This window comes from Sturnira hondurensis, unplaced genomic scaffold, assembly GCF_014824575.4.
Source record: "Sturnira hondurensis isolate 20B ecotype Veracruz unplaced genomic scaffold, ASM1482457v3 Scaffold0008948, whole genome shotgun sequence".
Taxonomy (NCBI): Eukaryota; Metazoa; Chordata; class Mammalia; order Chiroptera; family Phyllostomidae; genus Sturnira; species Sturnira hondurensis.
Genome location: NW_028081579.1, coordinates 4410116 through 4423986, shown reverse-complemented (window position 1 = coordinate 4423986; position 13871 = coordinate 4410116). Strand labels below are relative to the sequence as shown.

The following is a 13871-nucleotide window of genomic DNA, read 5'->3' as shown; positions in this document are numbered from 1 at the left end:
AAATAATCAGTATAGTATATACCTTTTAAGGCCTCTCAAAATAGAGCCATTTTTTTCATACATACCCAAACACAAATTCTATGCAAGTAATTTAGGGATTAAGACAATTTTGACAACTAAAACAGATATACTGCTATTGCAGAATTAAAGAATTAGGAAAAATACAAGGATATGTAGAAAAAGGAAGATGAAATCTAAGGATAGTTATGGAAGGTGGCAGGAATTAGACACTGTATAGGAAGTTCAGGATTGTTTTTTGCTCAGGAAAAAACAATACAATAAAGCAGGGAGGCAGAATCTCACCCTTCAGGGTGGTTTAGGCTTGAGAAAGGGCTAGAAATTAAAGCAAGCACCTGCCTGTACATGGCCTTAGCCTTAAATGTGAGGTTGAGGAATCAGGCATTCATACATTCAATAATTTACTTATTCATTCATTCACACATGCATGCATGTGTTCATTGTAGGGATGTAGGAGGCCATTGTAAGTCCACTTTATAAAGATAAGCCAAGTGGTTTTCTAGAAGTTTGATTAAAGATGTTGACATAAAGTGAAGGAAACTACTGTCAACATGATTACTATATAAAATGTTGTATTTATTCATTTATTCAATAGAAGCCTCTGCAATATAACAAGCCCTGTTCACAGACACTATTCCTCTAAAAATTACCACACTCACACACAATATAAAAAACACAAAGAATAAAGTTTTTTACCAAGTCTTTTTGTCCATTGATACTTGTACAACCATGAACCGATAAATATTAAGAATGCGTTTACACATATCTGTGTGCTCATCCAGAAGACTTTTTATTTCATTTACAGGTTCCAGAAGAAATATATTTGATGAGTTTATAATAAACACCTACGACAAAAGAAATCATTAGCCATTCACTACAGAATTTCAACATGAAATTTCTTAATCAAAGAAAAAACCCTAAGATGCTGACCACTGGGTGATCTGTAATGAACTTAAAAGTATAAGACTGTAAGTTGAGTATATATATAACTACTTCTACAAGCAGCTTGATACCTGAGATTTAAACTCATTAAATCTGTGTATTGCTTTATTTACCTAGACAAATACTAAATTACTATTAGGCATGGCTGCACTAAAAAAGAAAACAAAACATTTTTTAAACCAAAAGCTTTAATTATAATAACCGTATTGCTCTCATAAAATGAAATGAACAATAAAAAATACAAATAATTTAGAATACAAATGCTTCCTAAATCAAGAATTTTCTCTGTGAGGTGTTCAAAGATTTTCTCTTTCTACATTTTTTGGCTCCATCTATAGATCTGTTTAGGTAATAACAGACTGCACAAAGAGACTGTCTGTTACAATCCCATTTCTGAGCCCTCCATCCACAGAGCCACAGCAGGTGGGTGCCCTATCTGACACTCAATCACCCTAGTTAACACTGCTTACTCCAACCTGGACAACCCCTGAGACTCCATCCCACCCAACTTACTGGTCCACCCAAATTGTTAACTGATTTTACATATAAATGGCTAGTCTTTTTCAAAAATACTTTACTAGTTTTGCTATTACAGTTGTCCCAATTTATTTTCCCCTTTACCCTCCCACCCCATACCACTCTCTCCTCCAGCAACCACCCTGACCTTTGTTCATATCCACGATTCGTACATGTAAGTTCTTTGCTTTTCCATTTCCTATACTATTCTTAACCTCCGTTTATTTTGTACCTACCAATTATGCTTCTTATTCCCTGTATCTTTTCCCCCATCCTTCCTCTTCTCCTTCCCAGCTGATAACCCTTCACATGATCTTCATATCTATATTCTGTTCCAGTTATAGTTGTTTAGTCTGTTTTTCTTTTTTAGATTCAGTTGTTGACAGTTGTAAGTTTGTTGTCATTTTCTGTTCATAGTTTTGATCTTCTTCTTTTTCTTAGATAAGTTCCTTTAACATTTCATATAATAAAGGCTTGGTGATGATTAACTCTTTAGCTTTACCTTGTCTGGGAAGCACTTAATATACCTTCAGTTCTGAATGACAGTTTTGCTGGATACAGTGATCCTGGTCAAGATTTGCTTGCTTTCCATTCCTTGCTTTGAATAGGTCTTACCTGAATAGCTTTTTTTTTTTTTTAAGAAATCAGTCGACAATCTTATGGGAACTCCATGTAGGTAACCCTCTGCTTTTCTCTTGCTGCTTTTAAAATTCTCTCTTTATGTTTAACCTTTGGCATTTTAATTATGATGTGTCTTGGTGTGGTCTTCTCTGGGTCCAACTTGTTTGGGGCTCTCTGTGCTTCCTGGATGTGCATGTCTATTTCCTTCACCAAATTAGGTAAGTTTTCTTTCATTCTTTCTTCAAATACATTTTCAATTTCACCTTCTTCCTCTTCTCCTTCTGGCACCCCGATGATTCAGATGTTGGAGTGCTTAAAGTTGTCCCAGAGGTTCCTCAGCCTCTCCTCACTTTTTTGAATTCTTGTTTCTTCATTGTGTTCCAATTGGATGTTTATTTCTTCCTTATGTTCCAAATCATTGATTTGCACTCTGACTTCCTTCCCTTGACTGTTTATCCCCTGTGTATTTTTCTTTATTTCACTTAGTGTAATCTTCATATCTTCCTTTTTGTGTTTGCTACACTCAGTGAATACTCTCACCATCCTTATCACCAGTATTTTGAACTCTGCATCTGGTAGACTGACTATCTCCATTTTGCTCAGTTCTTTTTCAGGAGTTTCGATCTGTTCTTTCATCTGGGCCATCCTGGAGCACCACCACCCATGCTCCTCCTGCACACCTGATCCTCCAAGGAGGGCAGAGGTTGGTGGTAAGTGGTCGTAGCCAGTCCTTGCAGCTGACTGGCCTTGGTAATCCCTCCCCCATCAACCTGCCAATAGCAATCAAGGCTCAACTACAAGAGAAAAGTGTACTCATCCCATACAATGGGTACACCTTGAGTCCCTAGCTTCAGTAATAGGGAAGGCTGTGCCACCAATGGTACAGGACAGTTACTATATTAGGTAACATCACCAAGACATGGAGTTATAGTAGTTCTACCAAATACACAGAAATAAACAGAGGAAAGCTGCCAAAATGAGGAGAAAAGTAACATGGTCCAAATAAAAGAACAGATAAAAAATCCAGAAAAAAGGAACTAAACAAAATGGAAAAAAGTGATTTATCAGATGCAGTGTCCAAAACACTAGTTAAAAGGATGTTCAAGGAACTTAGTGAGGATCTTAACAGCATAAAAAAGATCCAGCCAGTCCTGGCTGCTGTGGATCAGTGGATTGAGTGCTGGACTGTGAACTAAAGTACCGCTAGTTCGATACCCAGTCAGAGCACATGCCTGGGTTTCAGGCTAGGTCCCCTGCAGGGGGCGTGTGAGAAGTGAGCACATAATGATGTTTCTCTCCCTCTCTTTCTCCTTCCTCTTCCCTCTGTCTAAAAATAAATAACTAAAATATATTTTAAAAAAGATCCAGCCAGAAACAAAGGATACACTAATTGAAATAAAGAAGAATTTATAGAGAAACAACAGCACAGTGGACAGCCGAGAACCAAATCAATCATTTGAAACAAAAGGAAGCAAAAAACAATCACTAATAACAAGAAGAAAAAAAGAATCCACATAAAATGAGGATAGGATAAGCAGCCTCTGGGACAACATCAAGAGGTCTAGCATTCGCATCATAGTGATGCCACAAGAAGAGAAAAGCAAGAAACTGGATATCTATTTGAAAAAAATTATTGAAAGAAAACTTCCCTAACTTGGTGAAGGAAATAGACATGTAAGTTCAGGAAGCACATAGAACCCTAAAAAGATGGATATAAAGAGCCTCACTCCAAGACACATCATAATTAAAATGCCAAAGGTTAAAAATAAAGAGAGAATCTTAAAAGTAGCAAGATAAAAGCAGTTATTCACCTACAAAGGAGTTCCCATAAGACTGTGAGCTGAATTCTCACAGGAAACTTTGCAAGCTAGAAGTGATTGGTAAGAAATATATAAAGTCATTCCAGAGAAGATGGAGGCATAGGTAGACACACTGTGCCGCACAACCAAAATAAGGACAACAAAAATTTAGAAACAAAAAAGCAACCAGAACTGACAGAAAATTGAACTATATGGAAGTCTGATAACCAAGGAGTTAGAATAGACACATTCATCCAGACCAGTAGGAAGGGCGGGATCAGGCAGCCGGGTGGAGAAGGGTCACAGCAAAGAAAGTGGTGGCTTATGGACCTGGGCAGGGGTGGAAATGGGCAGACCCAGTGAGGCAGTGGACTGCGGAGGGGCACGGTGGGCAAGTAGACTGGCTGACTGGCGGTTCCACATTCATGCACAGATAAACCAGGTGAAACTGGGGAGCAAGACAGACCACCCAACCCAGCTTGGGGAAATAAAGCTCCCAAACACCAATTAAAAAACTCTGTGGGGGTTAAGGCAGGGGGAGAGATTCCCAGCCTCACAGGAGAGTTCGTTGGAGAGACCTACAGGGTCCTAGAACATACATAAGCCAACCCACATGGGAATCAGCACCAAAGGGCCCAGTTTGCTTGGGGGAAGCGACAGAAGGGACTGAAACCTGACAGAGAGCAAAGCAAGCATCACTGTTCCCTCTCGACCCCGCCCCACATATAGTGTCACAACACAGCCATGTGGGCTGCCCCGCCCTGGTGAACGCCCAGGGTTCCACCCCTCATACATAACAGGTGCATCAAGACAAAAAAAATGGCCCAAATGAAAGAAAAGATCAAAGCTCCAGAACAAATACAATTAAGTGATGAAGAGATAGCCAACCTATCAGATGCACAGTTCAAAACACTGGTGATCAGGATGCTCACAGAATTGGTTGAATTTGGTTGCAAATTAGATGAAAAAAAATGAAGTCTACGTTAAATGAAATAAAGGAAAATTTACAGGGAACCAATACTGATAGAAAAAAAATCTGGGACTCAAATCAATGGAGTGGACCAGAAGGAAGAAACAACCAAAAAGAAAAGAATGGAGAAATAAGAATTCAAAAAAAATGAGGAGAGGCTTAGGAACCTCCAGGACAACTTTAACCATTCCAACATCCAAATTATAGGGGTACCAGAAGGGGAAGAGAAACAGCAACAAGTGGAAAACTTATTTGAACAAATAATAAAGGAGAACTTCCCCAATCTGGCCAAGAAAATAGACTTCCAGGAAGTCCAGGAAGCTCAGAGAATCCCAAAGAAGTTGGACCCAAGAAGGAACACACTATGGCACTTCATAATTACATTAGCCAAGATTAAAATAAAGGAGAGAATCCTAGAAGCAGCAAGAGAAAAGGAAACAGTTACCTACAAAGGAGTTCCCATCAGACTGTTAGCTGATTTCTCAAAGGAGACCTTGCAGGCAAGAAGGGGCTGGAAGGAAGTATTCCAAGTCATGAAATCCAAAGACCTACATCCAAGATTGCTCTCTCCAGCAAAGCTTTCATTTAGAATGGAAGGGCAGATAAAGTGCTCCCCAGATAAGGTCAAGTTAAAGGAGTTCATCATCAACAAGCCCTTATTATGTATATGAAATGTTAAAGGGATTTATCTGAGAAAAAGCAGATTAAAAAATATGTACAGTAAAATGACAGCAAACTCACAATCATTAACTATACCTAAAACAAAAACAAAAGCAAAAGCAAACTAAGCAAACAACTAGAACAGGAACAAAACCACAGAAATGGAGATCACATGGAGGGTTAGCAACAGGGGAGTGGGAGAAGGAGAGAGGCGGGAAAAGGTACAGAGAATAAGTAGCATAGAGGATAGGTAGAAAATAGACAGAGGGTGGGCAAGAATAGTAAGGAAAATGTAGAAGCTAAAGAACTTATGACATACGGACATGAACTAAAGGGGGGAATATGGGTGGGAGAGTATGTACAAGGTGGAGGGAAATGAAAGGAGGAAAATGGGACAACTGTAATAGCATATTCAATAAAATATATTAAAAATAAATTAAAACAAGAAATATATAAAGTCATGAAAAACAGGGACCTACAGCCAAGATATGATTTATAATCTAATGGCAGATAGAGAGCTTCCTACTCAAGAACAAAGCTAGAGGAGTTCATCATTATCAAGCCCTTATCACATGAAATGTTAAAGGGACTTACTTAAGAAAAAGAAGATCAAAACTATGAACAATGAAATGGAAGTAAATACTTTATCAACAACTGATCTAAAAAACAAACTAAACAAACAAAAGGAACAGAAACAGATTCATGGATAGAGAGTATTGCCAGATGGCTGAGGTGTGGCGGGAATGGGTGAAGAGGTGAGGGGATTAAGAAGTACAAATAGGTAGTTAGAGAACTGCCATTGGGATGTAAAGTACAGTACAGCAAATGGAGTAGCCAAAGACTAGCCCCCGGTCACTTATATTCCTGACCCATGGACATGACCATTCTGTGGGTATTGCCTGAGGGAGTGGGGGTGCTTAGTGGAGGGGGCAAATGGAGAAAAACTGAGAGAACTGTAATAGCATAATAAAATATAATTTGAAAAAATAAAGTAAAGGGGGAAAAAGCAGTAGGAAATATTTTAAGAAACAGAGACAGAGCAGGTAGAGCAGAGATTCTCACACTACCAGTGGTAAAAGAACAAAATTCTTTATCCATTCTTTTGCAGAGTAATACTATGATTAAATCAAAGTATGATTAAAAGTGAACTAATCGGCAAAAGTAAATACAAGACTCACAAGCCCCAACTTTCATCACAATCAACAGGTATTCAGTTAACTGAGTTTCTAAAACTTACTCTCAATTCTGTAATTATGTTGTGGGCCACAACTAACTAGTCAGTCTATGGATTACACCCTGAGAAGCAATGATGTAAATAAAGCCTTATAGACCATTAGCAAAACTGCTGTTTTTATGCTTAATGATAAACTTATCAGAAGGTTTTAAGAAGAAAAATGACATGATCTGACCTGTATTTTACAGGGTCGCTTTGGCTACTATTTTGAGAATATTACCAGGGTAATGGGTTGGCAAGAGCAGAAGCAAAAAAAAATTAAAAGTTTACTATAATAATCCATATGAAAGATTATAAATGCTTAGACACAAGAGGTAGTGTGAGTACTGGAAGGTAGTGAAATTCTGCATACATTCTGAAGACAGGATTTGTTGTCAAATTAGATGTTAGATATAAATGAAAGATAGAAAATAAGATGGCCCAAGCAACTAGAAAACAGAGCTGTCATTAAATGAAATGAGGAAAAGCACACTTGTCAAGATCAGAAGCCAAGTTCTAAGACATGCCTAGTTTGCGATGTCTATTAGCTATCCAAGTGATGATGCCTACTTGGCCTCTGAATAGAGTTCGCGACTCAAGAATTCAGATGAGAGATCTCAGACTAAAGGTAACATACGTAAGTTGCAGCCTATAAATAACATTTGAAGCTACAGGACTGGACAAAAATAAATGAACTGATTCAAAAACTGAGTCCTGGACACTTCAACAGGAAAAGGTCTGGGAGATATGAGAAAAAACAGTAAAAAAAAAATCTTAGAAGTAGCCAGTGAGTTGAGAGGAAAATAGAAAGGTACGTTTTTTAAAAGCCAAATGAAGAAGGCTTTCAATAGGGAGGGCAATGGTCTATCATGTAAAATGCTCCTGACTAGTCTAATAAAATTAGGATTGTAAAATGTCCATTTGATTTAACAATGTGGAAGTCACATGTGGTCTTGACAAGAATAGTCTGATTTAAAAAAAGATTATAATGAACTCCTATGATGAATAAGAAAAAAACCACCTAACATAGTTTTAAAATAACATATGCATATACAATTCATAGATTAAAAAAGATGCTTAATTTCAGGTTGATGAAGAAAAGGTAAAACAGGAAAACACAAACTTAAAAAATGAGGTAACCATTCACATATATAAGAGCAGCAAAACTTAAAATCTGACTATACAAGTTACGGTGAAGATGATAAGGAAACGAGAACTCACAAATGCTACTGAAGGGAATGTCCATGATTATAACCATGTCGGAAAACAATTTGGCAGTAACAGTAAAGCTAATGTACAAATCCTCCAACCCACTAATTCTACTTCTAGGTTTACATCCCACAGAAGTTCTCTCACATGCAAAAAATCACATACATAAGAAAGCCATGATAATTTTATTTAAAAAAAAAATCAAAGAGTGATCCACCTGCAAAACTGCTTGGGTACCAGCTCGTATACTTTGTTCTGTGGCTTCTTCAGAGGCATTATGAAGAGCATCTTGGTAGGCGCCATTTTTTGCCCAAGTGGAATTTAGAACGTGATCAGCAATATTGGTCCCATTTTCCTGAAGCAAAATACCAAGTTTTTAATATGATTAATTAAGAATGCTACGACAAGTCAGTAAGTTGAAGTAAACTGGAAATTAATGGATCCCACTGCTAAGCATCTTCTCAAAACAGATGTCTTGTAAATACCAGATTCTACATATCATAAATAAGATAGAAAATAGCTTCTATTTATCCTACTTAAGATCAGTAAAAAACTGTTATCCTAAGATAGAATACTGATACTTGAAACCACTACAACAGCAGCTTTCTGCTTGAGTTTTAGGTGCTGAAAGTCTTGCAGACTAGGGGTTTCCCTCAGGTGAAAAGCCGCGCAAAATTCATTCAACAATGTTGTTCCTGTTTTTAAAGTTCCTCTCTGGTTTCTTTCAGCTTTTGGTCACTCACCAGTATCTTCACATTGCTCTTCTTTAAAAAGTTTGTCTACAGCTTATACAGGAGGTTTAGTCTAATACAAAGTACACACTCTGCCATTACCAGAAACAGCACTGAACTCAGTCAGCTCCAAGAAGCCAAAACCATATACCATGGTCTAGTATATACCTTTGTCTTAAGCTCCATACTCCTAGAGTAAGGTAATCTTCTGGATAATTCTCCCAGAGTGATCCACAGGCACCTCAAACTCAAGATGTTTAAAAATCTGTTTATTATCCATGCCTCCCTTCCCCCTCACTTCCCCCCAACCTTTCTAGCCAAGTCGGCTACCACAAACACTTTAAATTCCTATTCAAGTGTGCCCTGTTTACCAAAGAAAGAAACTTGGGACACCTCCTCATTGCTCTCAGCTAATTTAATCATGAAGGCATATTGGTTTTACCACCAAAGAAGCTTATGTATCGGTCTTCTACCTTATATCCTCATTGCAACTGCCATGTCCTATCTACACATATATCAGATACTTGTCATTTCCCTTCTGAACTTTGCTAAAACTTCCTAACTAGTCTCCCTGCCTCCAATCATTCTAGATTTAGTATACTCCTCCTAAAATATGTAACTATCCATGCCATTCTTCTACTTATAGTCCTTCAAAGGTTTTCCAGTGTCTAGAATATAATTAAAGTCCATTACATTGACATACAAATCACTGAATAGAGTCTAGTTCTTGCCTAGCTCATATACCCTATCTATCATTCCTTCCCACCTGTTCTTAACTACAGCCAGATGAAAATATTTTCAATGTTTCTCACATCTTGTAGATTCTATTCACACCATGTGGTTCCTTTCCCATTTGTTACCTATTCTTCACATTATACTACCTCCTCCATGAAGTCTTCCCTAAGCAGTCAGATATTTCCCTTTTCCACACTCTAGTTACAGCAATAATATTGTTTTATATTAATTATTTTGCATATTTGTGTTCTTGCTAAACCATTAAGTTATGTGAAGGTAGAAATGATGTCTTTCCATGCTTGTATCTCCAACACGGTTCTAAATACACTCATCCCTCGATATAGTGCAGTTCACTTATTGCGGCTTCACTGTATCGTGGGCTTTGAAAAACCTGCAATACAGTAAAGCTGCAATAAGTGAACTGCGATACAGCGAGGGATGATGTATACTTCACTGGTGAGTACCCATATAGAATTTTATGTTAAAATTATGTAGGTTTAAGAGTGTAGAAAGTGTTTAAAAGCATATGAAGTATTTATAAAAGAGTGGGAAAGGTTTATAGGAGTGTGGGAAGGGTTTATAAAGCCTTAAAATATACATAAATAATAAAGTAAATATAACACTGCTACTTCCCAGATTTTCACCTATCTTGGGGGTCTCTGGAACGTAACTCCGGGATAGGTGAGGGATCACTGTACGGGCATTATCATGTTTTACAGGACACCCTGACATTTGTTGAGTGTTTTGTTGCCATAAGAATTGATAATACTACTGACATTTTTAATGGAATGCTAAACATACAAGATGCATGAGAGCCTGCACATAACACAAACGCTCCTGTATCCAGTATGTCTTACGAATGTCTCACACACATTAAAAAATTATAAAATTATCTGAATCTATAAGTTAACTCCATTTTAAAATTAATGTCTAATTTTATTTTATTTATTTATTTAATTTAATTTATTTATTTTAGAGAAATGGGAAAGGGAGGGAGCAAGAGGGAGTGAAACATCAATGTGTGGTTGCTCCTAGCACACCCCATACTGGGGATATGGCCTGCAACCCAGGCATGTGCCCTGACTGGGAATCAAACTGGTGATGCTTTGGTTTGCAGGCCTGAGCTCATCCACTGAGCTACACCAGCCAGGGCCTAATGTCTAATTTTAAATGATTTTTTAAATATACTGAATTATCAAAAATATCAGTGAATGCTTCTAACTTTTGCTTTTGGCTCATGCCATTAGCAAGAGTTTCTGGCATTTTAAAAAATCACATCTCTAATGGCAACACTGGCTACAGTATCTGAGTAAACAGCAGAATGAACACACCTATACAACACACCTATCTCACCCTGCTTCGTTCTTTCCTGCCTGCCTGTCTCCCTCTTTCAACTGCTTGTTTTTCAATTATGTATGTAGATAGCTTATATTACCTATTATTTTTATGTAAGGATAGTAAATGACACACAAGAGGCTCAGTCCTAAGGTATACATTCATGATTCAAAATTGGAGGAAAACAAATTACTTAGACTGATAGTTTATCTCCTAACTTGATGCCAAAATTGGATATTTTTGTTGGTGTATAACAAATAGAACTGCAAATATTATATTATAATTTACATCGTTAATTTTATTTACTTCAATTATATTTCTTAGTTACATTTCCCCCCTTCCTAGACACAGGGGAGGGAGCTCTACAAATAAATATATGTATACATTTATTACACATGTCTCATACACAAATTTTCCTGTATCCAGACATATACATATATGTAAGTACTGATTCACTGAATCCCTGTAGAATGTGGCCTGCTCATTCTAGATTAATATCCTGATAAATTCTACTGGTAATATTAAATGAACCACTAAGGTGAATAAACATTATCAAATTGCTCCTATCTGGATTTAAAAAGTTACATGTCAATACCAGACTCTCATTTTTGGTGAGAACTTGACCTATGACAATAGTTAAACAACCAAAGGACAAGAATTATTCAGGCTAAAGAAATAAAAGGAATTTATTTTATTCCTTTTCTACTTCTACTCTATTTTCCCCATTGAGTTATCTCCAGTTATTCTTATCACAGATCAAATGACTTAATACATCAGTGTTTTTTAATGCTGAAATTGGCATCAATACAAAAATTTTCAAGAAATAATTCTGAATATTCTGGTTTGTGCTAAGTACCCAATCCTAGAATAAGCCAGGCAAGAAGAAACCATAGTTTGGTAATCAGTCTAAGAGATACTGTATTTTTTGGACCATAAGACGCACCTAGGTTTTAGAGGAAAATAGAAAAAAAAATTTTGAAGCAAAAAATGTGGTAAAATATTTAATAACATAAATAACATAATATTCCACCAATGTAAATGTAAACAGAACTCAACAGCAGCATTAACAACCATTATTCCTCCCAAATTTAGGCGGGGGAGGGAAGGGTGCATCTTATCATTCGAAAAATATGGTATGTATTACAACACCCATTTTGATTTACAACCACAGTTACAAACATTACACCTTTTACAATAGCATCTAATTTTGATCTAGAAAATGACATAAAGTATTATTATATAACCTCAATATTAATTATGTTTAAAGTTGTGACATCAAAGAGCTTTGGGACATGGTACTGAGGTAACTGTTATATCATCAAAATTACAAATATACTAATGGCATCTTTACCTTCCCATTTACTAAGTATATATGTATTAAAGTTACACCTCTGTGGAAATCTAATCTTTTAAACATATAATAAAATATATAAGCCATATCATTTTACCTCTTCTCTCTTTTCTCCTTCTTCCATTGAAATATCATGGTCTGTGACATTGTCAATGCAAGGTAAGTCTGAAGAAGAAATCACAATTTCTTCAGGTTCTTGCATGAACAAAGGTTTTTCGTCTTGCTGAATCCATTCTTGATATACTTTTACCACTTTTCTCATAGCTGCTGCTTCACAAATTGGCAGTAAAAATGCCTAGTGAAAAAAAGTACAGAAAGCAGTACTTTTTAGCTACCTTTTACTTTGCCAAACACTACTAATACAAGCATTTCTATTTTGTTATAAAACATGATATAAATAAGTTTTAAAGAATTAAAGTGAACCAATTCATTGTCAAAAAAGCCTTTTGTCTCCAAATAATTTATAAATACACTAAGACAGAAATGCTTTGGTAGAGACTGATTTCAAGTGCAAAGATTTCTTTCATTCATGTTATTTATCTCAAAATGAAAATATTACTTGTTTTATGAAAACTTTGGGGGGAACCAATATGGCGGCAGAGTGAGAGGAAGCCACATTAACTTCCTTTAGGACCAAACTGGAATTACAACTAAATTATAGAAAAATCATCCTGAATGATGAACTGAACACACATCACCACACTGAGACTTCTAGAAAGTGCAAAGGCGCAAAAGGGCTGTTTCCATCCCCAAACAAGATGGCACTAAAAGGCCCACATTGTAGGAGACCATTTTGTGTGGCATGGGCCCAGCCCCCAGTGGCATACATTTACTGCAAAGTAACTTCCTAAAATCCATGCTAAACCTTCCAAGGAGGAATGTAACTGGTTCAACCACTTTAGCCTTTTCATTTGCAAATATCCCTCTCCTGTGATATGATTAGCAGCACTGGCACCTTTGTTTTCTGTAAAAGGTAACCACCTAAAGCAACCTGTGCATAGTAAATGAGGACCATCACATAATGTGCCGAGAAACCCAATAAAGGCCAGTCATGGGAAGGGCCAAGGCTTTGGCTCCCCTTGAAAGGAAAGCCATGCTGTCCCTTTTCTTCCACCAAACTCGGTAGTCCATGGGAAAGTCTCATTTCATTCATAATGACATGGTTGGTGTCCATGTCACCACATCAAGAAACATCATAATTAAAATGGTGAAACTTAAAGACAAAGTGACAATCTAAAAAGCCGCAGGAATAGTAGTTTCCTACACAGGAGCTCCCATTGGACTGACACCTAATTTCTCAACAAACCATTTCAGGTCAGAAGGTGGTGTGAAATATTTGAGGTAATGAAAAGCAAGAACCTACACCAAGGCTACTTTACACAGCAAGGCTATCATCTAAAACTGAAGAAGAGATAAAGAGCCTCCTAGACAAAAGGAAGCAAAAGGACTTTGCTAACACCAAACCAGTATTGCAACAAAAGGTAAAGAGCTTGCTTTAGGAGGAAGAGCAAAAGGAAGAGGAAGGGGGTGAAGAGGAGGAGGGGGCGGAGAAAAAGAAGAAGTAGAAGAAAGAAGAAGGAAGAAAAAAGGAAGGAGAAAAATGAAAGAAAATAGTTGAAAAATAAACCAGCACTAAATATGTATCAATAACCACTTAAAATGTAAATGGCTTAAATACTGCAATCAAAAGACAAGGTAGCCGAAAGGATAAGAAAACAAGACCCATATATACGCTGCCTCCAAGAGACCACCTCAGAATGAAAGACAGACA

At 37.0% G+C, this 13871-nt stretch overlaps 1 protein-coding gene across 13 annotated transcripts in view; it reads right to left on the bottom strand.

Annotated features, from left to right (window-relative positions):
- The window catches only part of RALGAPA1 (Ral GTPase activating protein catalytic subunit alpha 1), a 265494-nt gene that overhangs the window by 175316 nt on the left and 76307 nt on the right, over positions 1 to 13871 (bottom strand). For all 13 annotated transcript variants that reach the window (XM_037056449.1, XM_037056448.1, XM_037056442.1 and 10 more), the window contains exons 11-13: positions 12198 to 12395; positions 8166 to 8303; positions 715 to 863 (exon numbers count right to left, since the gene is read on the bottom strand). In XM_037056449.1, the coding sequence (XP_036912344.1) occupies positions 715 to 863; positions 8166 to 8303; positions 12198 to 12395 (485 nt within the window). The remainder of the gene's footprint in view (positions 1 to 714; positions 864 to 8165; positions 8304 to 12197; positions 12396 to 13871) is intronic.